Consider the following 12,128-nt stretch of genomic DNA (forward strand, 5'->3'; position numbering starts at 1 on the left):
TGGGGAGGACTTCCCCAGACCTCTGAGAGTGGAGCTGGGTAGTCCCCAAAGGCAAACGCAGGTGCAGTTCCCAGAAGAAGAGGCTGTGGGGCCGGGCAGGTGACAGCAACGAGATCTGCAACAGGGATCTACTTTATAAATTAATGAGATTTGTGGGAGGCACAGCAATGGTAAATGGAAATTTCTTGTGTCTGTGTGTGTGTGTGTGTGTTTTTAACAGCTCATCCAATTAATAGTTTCAATATCCTCCCTGTCATCTTTCCTCATCTTGCTGAGGTATAGTTCTTTCTCGTGGACCCTGAGAAGGTGAAATTCACCTCTGTCTCAATTAGCAGTAGAGCAGGATTCATGAGAACCCCTTCCTGGGCTACCACGGCACCTACTGCTCTCAACACCCCTCGGCTGCCTGCCCTTGGCTGGGCTCACCTCTTTCCCTCCCAACCCTGGGGGTGAGACGTGTTAGGTCAGGACCCACTTTTCTCCAGGTCCAAGGTTGTGGCCACAATGTCGAGCAGTGTGTGGCTGGACAGAGGGCCCTCGTCACCTGCATGGGGACCTCCCTGGCCCCTGTGAGCTTGGGTGGGGAGGGGCTGCGCTGGTTTACCAAGTACTGACTCAGTGCCCGGCCTTGTGTGAGGCCCTGTGGAGTTCTTTGTCCCATGGGATTCTCATCTGAACCCAGCGAGGGTTGAGGGTTGTTCCTGCCTATAGATGAGAATGCACGTAGGTGCTGAGGCGAAAGTTCTGACAAATGGTTCAGGCCTGGGTCTGTTTGACCCCCGGGCCCTGATGGTTCACAAGCCACACATGTTGTAGTTCTCAGAGAGAAGTTGGTCATACTGCAGGGCTGCCCTACCCCTACGTCCTGCAACTTACTTAGGAGCTGGGCTGCATTAAAGCCATCGTGGGGCTGTCCATCGCACGTAGAAGGACAGGGCTCCCTCCTGTGGATACAACACAGGGAAGAGGCTGCGAAGGCCTCTCCTGGCCATCTCGTGCAGCCTCCCTGGAAGGGGGAGCTTGGGTAACCGAGGCCGGGGCTGAGCCTTCTGGTTTGCATCTCATGGAGCTGGGCACTGAGGTTGGAAGAAAGACGTCCTGCACCTCTGGGCTCTAGGCCCCTGGATCAGGATGGAAGGAACTTTGGGGCTCCTTCCCAGACCCTCTGTCTCACAACTGAGCACCAGTCCCCAATCCTGCCATGAAGGTCATTCTCCCCGATCCACAGCCAGGGGTCTAGTGGTGCTTGCTGACGTCTTTGGAGCCCTTGCCCAGGTGGTGGGTGGGGGGTTGGGGTCCACACAGGCCCTGCCCTGCCTTGGGGTTCTGGTGGAGCTCCAACCCAACAACCAATAGGTAACATCTGAAAAATTGTAACCCATAGTACTCAGCCTATGAGGAACTGGGGGAAGGACCTGTGCATTAAAGGATAAGCCGAGTGGCTGGTGTACTTTGTGTGTGCGTGCGGCTGTCATGGCGGAGGGTTCCTGATTTACAGCCTGGGTTCTATGTTTCAGGCCTGCAGGTATGGGCACGTGCAGCACCTGGAGCACCTGCTGTTCTACGGGGCAGACATGAGTGCCCAGAACGCCTCGGGGAACACGGCCTTGCACATCTGTGCCCTCTACAACCAGGTGAGTGCTGAGCATGCCTAAAGGAAATAATGTGGACAGAGGTCCATTTCCAAAACATAGTGCCTTAGATTGGCTTAGGTCAGCAAACTACAAAAGAAACGAAATATACTAAGCCCCTGCTTGAATAGCCAATGCCTGCTTGTCAGCCTCTGCCCCTTAGTTGCCCTCACCCAAACCAAAAAAGTTTAAGATGAAAGTTTATTAGCCTGCAAAATAGCTCGCTTTGTTTGTTCTTACCAGCCTGCCCAGCTACATGGGTCATGAGTCAAATACTTAAAAAGCCCCTAAGCTAACTAAAATTGCAACACATTGTGGGCTGCAACAAAATGCAGCAAAGCAGTCCTTAAAAAAAACGCCCAAAACTCCAACCCAAAAACCAGTAGGCAACATCTGGAAAAATCGTAACCCATAGTACTCAGCCTATGAGGAACTGGGGGAGGGACCTGTGCACTGAGGGATACACTGCTTGTTGAAACGGTGCTGGGTGTGCCTGCCCATCAGACACCTGATCTTACAAGACCATCATTAAGAGTCTCACTTTTGCTGTTCTCCAGGTCTCTAAGTCCATTCTTTGGGTTTAAATGGGTAAGTTTGTTTCTCATATGCACCCCAGCCAGCCCTAATCCTGTGGGGCACTGGGAAGGCCTTGAAAGGGGCATCTCAGGTCATCTTCACCTGTTGCCTCGGTGGGAACTGTTACCCTGTTGTAGAAGGGAGGAAACAGAGCCCCAGGAAAGCAAGGTGAGCATCGCGCTCGCACAGCTGGTGCCAGAACTGGGCGCAGGACTCAGGTCTGGTCAGTGCCGTGCCTCCACACCGTCCATGCTCCAGAAGATGCGCAAGGAGCCAGGCTGTCTTGTTCACCCTCCGTAGCTGGGATGCAAACTCTGTTCAGTTCTGGAGTCGGCCATCTACTGTGTCAGCAGGTCTCTATGCGGAACATGGAGAGGGGCAGATCAGAGTCATGAGATGGGGCAGGACGTGGCAGACAAAGCCTTAGGATAGTTCTAGTATCCCCACCAGGCATGCGTGGTACCATCACATGACAAAAGCAGGCCTTCCGGCCAGTTGCAGCAGCTCATACCTGTAATCCCAGTGCTTTGGGAGGCCGAGGGGAGGTGGATTACTTGATCTAGTTTGAGACTAGCCTGGGCAACATGGTAAGACCCCATCTCTACAAAAAATTTAAAAATTAGCCGGGTATGGTGGCTGTGGTCTCACCTACTGAGGAGACTGAGGTGGGAAGATCACTTGAGCCTGGGGATTTAAAGCTACAGCAAGCCAAGATCATGCCACTGCACTCCAGCCTAGGTGACAGAGCGAAACCCTGTCTCCAAAATAAAAATTTAAAAAGCAAGCCTGGCCAGGCGTAGTGACTCACTCCTGTAAGCCCAGCAATTTGGGAGGCCAAGGCAGGCAGATTGCTTGAGGTCAGAGTTCAAGACCAGCCTGGCCAACATGGTGAAACCCCGTCTCTATTGAAAATACAAAAATTAGCTGGGTGTGGTGGCGTGGGCCTGTAATCCCAGCTACTCGGGAGGCTGAGGCAAGAGAATTGCTTGAACCCGGGAGGTGGAGGTTGCAGTGAACTGAGATACCGCCATTGCACTCCATCCTGGGTGACAGAACGAGACCCCATCACAAAAAAAAAAAAAAAAGCCTTCCACCACTCCATGGGACAGATATGCCCCAATGTGCCTTTTCATTCAGTGGTAAAATACACATAACCAAAGTATGCCATTTTAACCACTTTTAAGTATGCAATTCAGTGGCATTAAGTCCATTTACATGGCTGTGCAACTGCCCACCATTCATCTCCAGAACTCTCTTAATCTTGCAAAATTGAAACCCTGTCCCCATCAAACAGTAACTCCCCACTCTCCTCAGCCTCTGGCAACCCCCATTCTACTTTCTGTGCCTATAAATTTTCCTGTGGTTGATATGAGTAGAAGTGTAAAGTGTTTGTGCTTTGGTGACTGGCTTATTTCACTGAGTGCAATGTTTTTGAGGTTTGTCCATGCTGTAGCCTGTGTCAGAATTTTTGGCCCTTTTTAAGCTGAATAATATTTTTAAGCTAAATAATACTCCATTGTGTGGATCGTGTGCGTGGATATCTGTCAAGGGACACTCGGGTGGTTTCTACCTTTTGGGTGTCATGGATAATGCCACTGTGAGCATAGATGTGCAAATACTTGTTCAAGGCCCGGTTTTCATTTCTTTCGGGGAAAAATACCCACAAGTGGAACCTTGATGTGAAAAAGCAAATCATCTTCACACTCTTCCCTGTAAGAACAAGTGTGAGAGCCGAGGATAGCAGGACATGAATGTGTGTGGGAAACACTGAAGGCTCCGGGATGTGAGCCCTGCCCTCTGGGAGGCTGAATCCCAAATGACAAGGCCAAGTGACACCCCGCCCAGTGTGTGCACCGTGGCCTCATGGGGAGGTGAAGCAGCGGGGTGGGGGGGCCCTGCTGGTCCTGCAGGAGGGGGGAGCCATGGGGGGTTAAGCAGTGGGGGCGGCCTGTGGAGTGGAGCTGGTGAGAAGGGGCCCTGGGCTCACAGGGCATGGGGGGGTGCAGGCACTGCTTTAGGGGGACTGGGGGCTGTTTCTCTGTTTCCTTGGTGCTCAAAGTCAGGTTAATTATTGGACATCACTATTGAAGGACATCGCTGTCCCTGCCTTCTCTTTTCTGTTTCTCTGATTTCAAGGAACTTCAAATCTGGAGGTGTCGAGATATGGGTGCTACACTAAGCGGCAGAGCAGTGTGGGGTGGGAGGGGATGTGGCTCTTCGTCCTGGAGGAACAGAGGGAGATCTCAGAGGAGGAACTCTGCTGGATGCCCAGGGCTGTTTGTGCTGGGGTCCATCCTCTGCAGGCTGTCGGCATTCTTCCCATCCCAAAGCAGTGCTCCCATCCTGTTGGCTCGCAGTGGCCTCCAGGGTGAAATCTCAAGCCTCATCCTTTACCTAAGCCGTTCCCCAGCCCTTCCATGGCTAGTCACCAGCCCAGGCCCCTCCAGCCACTCTCCTGGAGTCCCACTTTGCTTCTAGCTGTTCAGTCTTCCTGGATTCTTTGCCCTGGAAAACTCCTATGCATCCTTCAAGACCCCATTCAGACTTCCTGCCCCTGAGTCAAGCCTTCTGCTAATGACTCCCTCACACAGTTGTGTATTTTTCTCTGCAGCCCTTTGCAAGACATAGCCAGGGCAAAATGTCCAGGACCAGGCAGTTATTGTGCCTTCCTTGTTTTCTCTGCTGATGCTCCCTTCCCCTTGGGTCTACCTGAGAGGAAGCACGTGTGGATACCATCAGAGGCATAAGCCACCGTCTTTCATACCTGGCACAAGAGAACAGACAGGCTGGCTGTGGTTGGGTAGCATTTCAGCTGAGCTGTGAGCAGTGTTTCGCAGAGCTGCTCTGCTGGCTTCCCCCTCAAGGAAAGCACATTGATGTGGTTTGCATGCAGCTGTGTCCCTAGGTATGCCACGACGTGTGGATGCTGAAATGTCTGTGTGAGTGTGGAGATTCGTTACTCAGCTGCATTAGAAAAAAGATCATGAGGCTTGGTTGTGGTTGGTAAACACATCTGCACCAACATCTGCTTCCTAATTACTGCTTTGGATGGGAAAAACATTCCTTAATTTTCCCCAGTAGATTGCAAGCACATTTGATCTTGAAAACTCCAGAAAAGCCTGTTTTTTTGTCACTTCAAATAATTGTGGACAAGACGGTATTTGAAAGTGTTGATGTTTCTTTCTGATTAGAAAAGGTTAACACATTTTGATGATCTGTATTGAGCTTGACGCGGTATCACACCACACTCCATATGCCCCATATCTCTCCTATGCCTCAGCTGCCGGCTCCAGGAGGGTCCCAAGCTGGCCGGGGCTCTCAGGACATCCTCTACCCACCTTGGGCCACAGGTTAGCACAGGAGCCAGCTGCTTTTGCTATAAAGAGCCGGTTGGGGAATATTTTAGGCTTTGCGTGTTGCATGGACTCTGTCGTAATGATTCAACTGCCACTGTAGTGCAAAAGCAGCCATAGACAGTATGTAAATCAGAGTGTAGCCGTGTTCCAATAAAACTTTATTTACAAAACAGGGAGTGGACCAATTTGGCCTGCAGGCCATCCTTTGCTAAGCCTTGGAATGAAAGGCTGCATCTGCTCCTCTCCCCCACCTGTCTTATTGATGGATCCCACTCCCCAGGACTGAGTGGCTTCTGCAGCCAGGAAGCCACTGGAGGTAGTGTGGAGAGCTGTCCCCTTCCGGGGGGACAGCTCTTCCAACTCCCGCTTGTGTGCCCCCTCTTCGGTCTGGGTAGAAATGCCTTAGCTGGCGCCCTTGGTTTTGATTCCTGGCCTTGCCTTAGCCTCCAAGAGCCAATGGGTAGGGTCATGGGCTCTGGGCTGGTTGGCCCCTTGATCTCTGGCTACAATGTCAGTTGGAATGTCTGCGAGTGGTCTAGGATCCAGCTTTGTGTATCCCTCATACTCCTCCTTAGGGTTCTAGGGTGTCTTTAGTCTCCTCCCTCATGCCCTCCCCAAACTCTTTGGAGTGTCCTACTGATCCAGTTAAAGAAGCTGGTCCAAACCACCTCTCGTGTGATGCCAAGAGAGGCACAGCTTCATGTCTGCGTCTTCCAGTAAGTGCCAGTGACTGGGAGGAATGCAGAACCCCTACCTTTGTCCTGCAGATACTGCGTGTTGTACTTGACCCAAAGCTGCTTTCCTTCCTGAGTCACCAGCTGAACACCTTGCTATACTCACTCCCCCTTGTCTACACATGTGTGAGACATGTGATTGCATTAGAGCAGATACTCATGCAGGCAGCAGAAACCACTCTTGCAACTTTAAGCAGGAAGGGTGCCATACAGGGCGCACATACACAGGACATGCAGGGAGTAGTGTTGAACAATAGACTGTTCGGGGTGGGACACAGGTGCCTTTGAATCAAGACAGGATTCAAGGAAAGGAGTCAGGAGGCAGCCCTGAGAAAGTGGAACAGTAATTCAAAGAGGCATGGTGGTCTGGGTTTCATCTAGGCTAGCCCATTGCCTTGCCTTGCTATGCTGTCCTGGACAACCTATTGTCTCTCTAGGGCCCTGAATTTCCTCATTTATAATGTGGGGATAATTATACCGAATTCACAGGGTTGCTAAGAGGCTAAAAATAGAAAACAAATATATGGTAATATGGTATTCCTGGAACATAATAGATGCTCAGTAAGTAGTGGCTGTAATGATAGCAGTGGTGTTGGTGGTGATGGTGAAGGTGGTGATGCTGCTGCTGCTGATAGTGGTGATGGTCGTCATGAAGCTGGTGATGGTGGTGGTGGTGCTGATGATGGTGATGATGAAGGTGGTGATGGTGAGGCTGATGGTGATGATGAAGGTATTGATGATGAAGGCGGTGATGGTGGTGGTGGCAATGATGAAAGTGGTGATGATGGCGGTGGCTGATAGTGATGATGGTGAAGGTGAAGATGGTGATGGTGCTGATGGTGGTGGTGATGGTGACGGTAACCATAGGTGGTGGTGATGGTGATGGTAACCATAGGTAGTGGTGATGGTGACGGTAACTGTGGTGATGGTGATGGTCATGGTGACAGTGATGATGGTGATGGTGGTGGTTGATGGTGGTGGTGATGGTGATGGTAATCATGGTGATGGTGATGATGGTAGTCATGGTGACAGTAATGGTGATGATGGTGGTGGTTGATAGTGATGGTGATGATGGTGGTGATGGTGGTCATGGTGATAGTGATGGTAGTCACGGTGATGGTGATGATGGTGGTGGTTGATATGATGGTGATGGTGGTGGTTGATGGTGGTGGTGATGGTGATAGTAATCATGGTGATGGTGATGATGGTGGTCATGGCGACAGTAATGGTGATGATGGTGGTGGTTGATAGTGATGGTGCTGATGATGGCTGACCATGAGCATGGTCATGGTGATGGTGACGGCAACTGCAGCAGAATAAATGAGGTTTCTAGCTGAGCTGTAACTTCCACATTGGAATTACCCAAAGAACCTGTGAATATTACAGATGCCAGCCCATAACCCAGAATCCCAGTGATGCTGAGGAATCTGCAGAGCAGCAGCTGGCTCCACTCTGAGACAGGACCAGCACACCAGACTCCATGCCCATTAAGGTCTCTTTCCATTCTGCCTTCACAGAGCATGACCCAAGTCACTGTGGCATCTAATGGTGGCTTGACAGGCCTTCTCCCTGAACATGGCCTGTGGTCACCAAATACACAGTCATGGTTGCAGTGTTCCCTTGTGGAGCTGGGGAACTTGTCAAGCAAAGGCATTTTATTTGCCTTCCCTAGATTTTCAGATTCTTCCAGTTACTTTGGATGAGTCTTATAGCCCTTGAGCTTTTCTGCTACAGACACTGGGGGTCAGGGTGCAGTCTTCTGTTGTCTAGGACTGTGCCAAGCATTGCTGGGCATTTAGGATTCAGTTTCTGGGCACTAAACAGCAGGAGTGTTCGTCACTCAGTTTGTCATTGAGACTACTTGTGTACATCACCCCCTCCCTCTTTCTACTTGTAGATTAAGTCATGGTACTAATGATGATGGCAGTGCTAATGGTAATGATAGTGACGGTGATCATGTTGATGGTGAGTGATGGCAGGTGATGGTGATGATGATGGTGGTGATGGTGATGGTGATGGTTGTGATGATGATGGTGATGGTTGTGATGATGATGGTGATGGTTGTGATGATGCTGGTGATGATGTGGATGGTGATGGTGGTGGCGGTGAGGATGGTGGTGACAGTGATGATGGTCATACTGATGGCGAGTGATGCAGGTGATGGTGATGATTGTGATGGTGGTGATGCTGGTGATATTGATGGTGATAGTGGTAGTGGTGGTGGTGATGGTGGTGATGGTGATAGTGACAGTGGTCATACTGATGGTGAGTGATGGTGGTAGTTGTGATGATGATGATAGTGGTAGTGGTAATGATGATGGTGATGGTGATGATGATTGTGATGATGGTGGTGATGGTGATGATGGTTGTGATGATGATGGTGATGGTTGTGATGATGCTGGTGATGATGTGGATGGTGATGATGGTGGTGGTGGTGAGAATGCTGGTGAGGACGGTGGTTACAGTGATAATGATGATGGTCATACTGATGGTGAATGATGCAGGTGATAGTGATGATTGTGATGGTGATGGTGATGGTGGTGATGCTGGTGATATTGATGGTGATAGTAGTAGTGGTGGTGATGGTGGAGATGGTGATAGTGACAGTGGTCATATTGATGGTGAGTGATGGTGGTAGTGGTGATGATGATGGTGATAGTGGTAGTGGTGATGGTGGCGATGGTGATAGTGACTGATGGTCTTATTGATGGTGATTGATGCAGGTGTTGGTGATGACGATGAGGACAGTGACGATGACGATGATGGTGATGCTGCTATTGACGATATTCCCATAACAAACTTCTCCTTATTAAATCTAAAAGCACCCAGGTGTATGGATTGTTACATGTGCTTTATCAGTTTTAGGCAGGCCTTACTACCTCCACACTTGTAATAAAATACACTATGATCAGAATATTCTCTCTTCTTTTATGAAATCACCTAATTAGGGCTTTGATTGTAAGTATCAAATTGTGTCTAATCTGTCAACCCTTCACCTCCTCCTGGCTTTTGAAGAGCTCCAGAGGGAGGGGAGCAGCCTGGGGTTCATTTTTCTGCCCTGGATGACGAAAGCGCGAAGCAGGTTTTAAATATCAAAGGTTACTGGGCTAGGCCAATTTGTCTGGGAGGTAAAAATAATAAAATAAAAAACAACCTGCCTCTCTTTGATACCAGTGCAAGCCAGAGTAGGAAGACGTCGTGTTTCCTGCTTGCATCTCTGCCCTTGCTGGTGTCCCGCAGAGCACCTGTCCACTCTGTCGCGATGGCCCCTGGCCCCTGAGCACTGGGCATTGCGGGCGTGGGTCTCGCTGAGTGGAGATGGCGTCCACACACCCTTTCCTTCACCTGCCCCAGCTCCGGTGGGTGGCTTGGTTGGCTTTCCTTTTATACAGGTCAGAAGATTCAGGAGTGGTCAAAGTCCGCTCTGTTAGTAGACGGGGAAGCCAGGCTTCCAACCCACCCCTTGTGGATGCATTCCCATAACCCACTGACTGGGGAAGGGGCCTTTACTGGGCATGGGTCAGGCAGAAGCACCCATGCCCATGGCAGTGAGGGGTATACTCATGCTTACCCTGGCCCTTACTTAGAGGCACAGCTCTTCAAGGGGAGGGCTGGTCTGAGGGACCAGGTTCCAGCCCTGCCGCGATGACACCAGCGTCCCAGCCACTTCCCCGTTTTACTTATGCAGACATCTTAGTTATTTTTACATTTATGACTGCCCAAACAGCCTTATTTCAAAAGATAATTTAACCTGAAAACAAACTCCTGACTTACAGTTTGGAGTGTGCAGTAATTTGTGTCTGTGACATTTAAGTGAAGACAGCCTCAGTGCCGTTGAAAGGAAATGGCTTGACGGGTCCTGGAGCTTCCGAGTTAACATCCTGGTTGCAACGTTGTCTGTTTCTGTGGGCACATCTGCCACCAGTGTTTCTGCTTTTGACCTCTGCCTTCTCTTACTTCATGCCCATTTGTTTATGAAGACACTCCACCCACTTCTGTCTCCAGAAGCTCCCTTGGCTTCACAGACCCCTCCGCCCACCTTCCCTGCTCACTGCACATCTCCTTGGGAGAGTTCTGTACCTCCCCCTCCAACTTCCACACTCACTGCTCATCTCCCTGGGGGAGTTCTGCACCCACCCCCAACTTCCCCACTCACTGTATATCTTCCTGGGAGAGTTCTGCACCCCCCCCCCGCAACTTCCCCACTCACTGTATATCTTCCTGGGAGAGTTCTGCACCCCCCCCCCCGCAACTTCCCCACTCACTGTATATCTTCCTGGGAGAGTTCTGCACCCCCCCCCCCGCAACTTCCCCACTCACTGTATATCTTCCTGGGAGAGTTCTGCACCCCCCCCCCCCAACTTCCCCACTCGCTGTATATCTTCCTGGGAGAGTTCTGCACCCACCCCCAACTTCCCCACTCACTGTATATCTTCCTGGGAGAGTTCTGCACCCCCCCCCCCCGCAACTTCCCCACTCACTGTATATCTTCCTGGGAGAGTTCTGCACCCCCCCCCCCCGCAACTTCCCCACTCACTGTATATCTTCCTGGGAGAGTTCTGCACACCCTCCCCCAAGCTTCCCCACTCACTGCTCATCTCCCCGGGAGCGTTCCGCAACCCTGCCCCAACTTCATTCACTGCTCATCTCCCTGGGAGAGTTCTTCATCCCCCTCAACTTCCCCACTCACTGTACATCTTCCTGGGAGAGTTATGCACACCCTCCCGTAAGCTTCCCCCATCACTGCTCATCTCCCTGGGAGAGTTCTGCAACCCTGCCCCAACTTCATTCACTGCTCATCTCCCTGGGAGAGTTCTGCACCCCCCCCCCAACTTCCCCACTCACTGCTCATCTCCCTGGGAGAGTTCTGCACACATGGCCTCCACCTTCTCATGGCTCTTGTCTCACTGACACAGAGTGATCAGACTTTCGTCCCTGCTTGCTCAAAGCCAGTCACACCCACATGGCACTTCCATGGTCCCGCCTCTGTCCCCATCCAGCTCAACATCTCTGTGGCATCTCTTGGCGTCTGCACTGCACACTCCCATTACCCAGATTCCCTCCTGCAGTGACTCCTGAGGTGACCTCAGGCGGGCCTGTCTGTGTCCTTGCACACCTTCCAGAAAACCCCAAGGGTCCCCAGTCAGGGTCTCCCAGCTCACTTCTGCCCTGAGCTCTGGCAGTGATGTTTGCTCCTGGCCCGTGTCCCCATGTGCTGACCTCTTAGGAGCCGCCACTGCGGCAACTCCTCCTTACTCTGTAAATAATGCCCTTCCCCCTGGAGCTCAGGCCTGAAACCTGGCCGCCTCCTGTTTCTCACCATCCCTCTCATCCCGGGGCTTGTCCATTCCCTCTCCACCCTCTCTGGGCCCGTCTACCCCTCTTGTCTCCTCCACCCCTCTTGTCCCACCACCCCTCTCACCCTTGCCTGGGGCCCTGCCGTCTCTCCCCAGGACTACGTATTCACTGTCCAGCCTCTGTCTTCCCTTCCAGTCTGTCTTCCCTCAAATCCACTTTCTGTCACCCGAGTTCTTTGTCCCTCCTCTGCTGAGAACCCCCTTTGCATAACCCAGGGCTTATGTCCTGTGCCCTTCTCTCCTGTCCAGCCCAGCTCGTCCCAGCTTGCTGCAGCCCGGCCCCACCACTGCCTTCTTGCCTCCCGGCCCCTCGCTGGTTTCTACTTCGGGTCTTGGTACTCTGCTGGGATGGCCTCTGCGTCCGCCCGCTGTCTCTCCTCCCATCCCAGGGCTCAGCTTGCCCAGCCAGCCACACCCTCTCCACTGTCTGCATCAGACCCACCCATCCTGAGGCTGTGTCGTTGTTTCCTGTGC

At 51.7% G+C, this 12,128-nt stretch overlaps 1 protein-coding gene across 2 annotated transcripts in view; it reads left to right on the plus strand.

Annotated features, from left to right (window-relative positions):
• Nucleotides 1-12,128, plus strand: part of SHANK2 (SH3 and multiple ankyrin repeat domains 2) — a 679,458-nt gene that overhangs the window by 159,686 nt on the left and 507,644 nt on the right. For both annotated transcript variants that reach the window (XM_030918720.1, XM_030918719.1), the window contains one exon: nt 1,518-1,634. In XM_030918720.1, the coding sequence (XP_030774580.1) occupies nt 1,518-1,634 (117 nt within the window). The remainder of the gene's footprint in view (nt 1-1,517; nt 1,635-12,128) is intronic.

This window comes from Rhinopithecus roxellana, chromosome 15, assembly GCF_007565055.1.
Source record: "Rhinopithecus roxellana isolate Shanxi Qingling chromosome 15, ASM756505v1, whole genome shotgun sequence".
Taxonomy (NCBI): Eukaryota; Metazoa; Chordata; class Mammalia; order Primates; family Cercopithecidae; genus Rhinopithecus; species Rhinopithecus roxellana.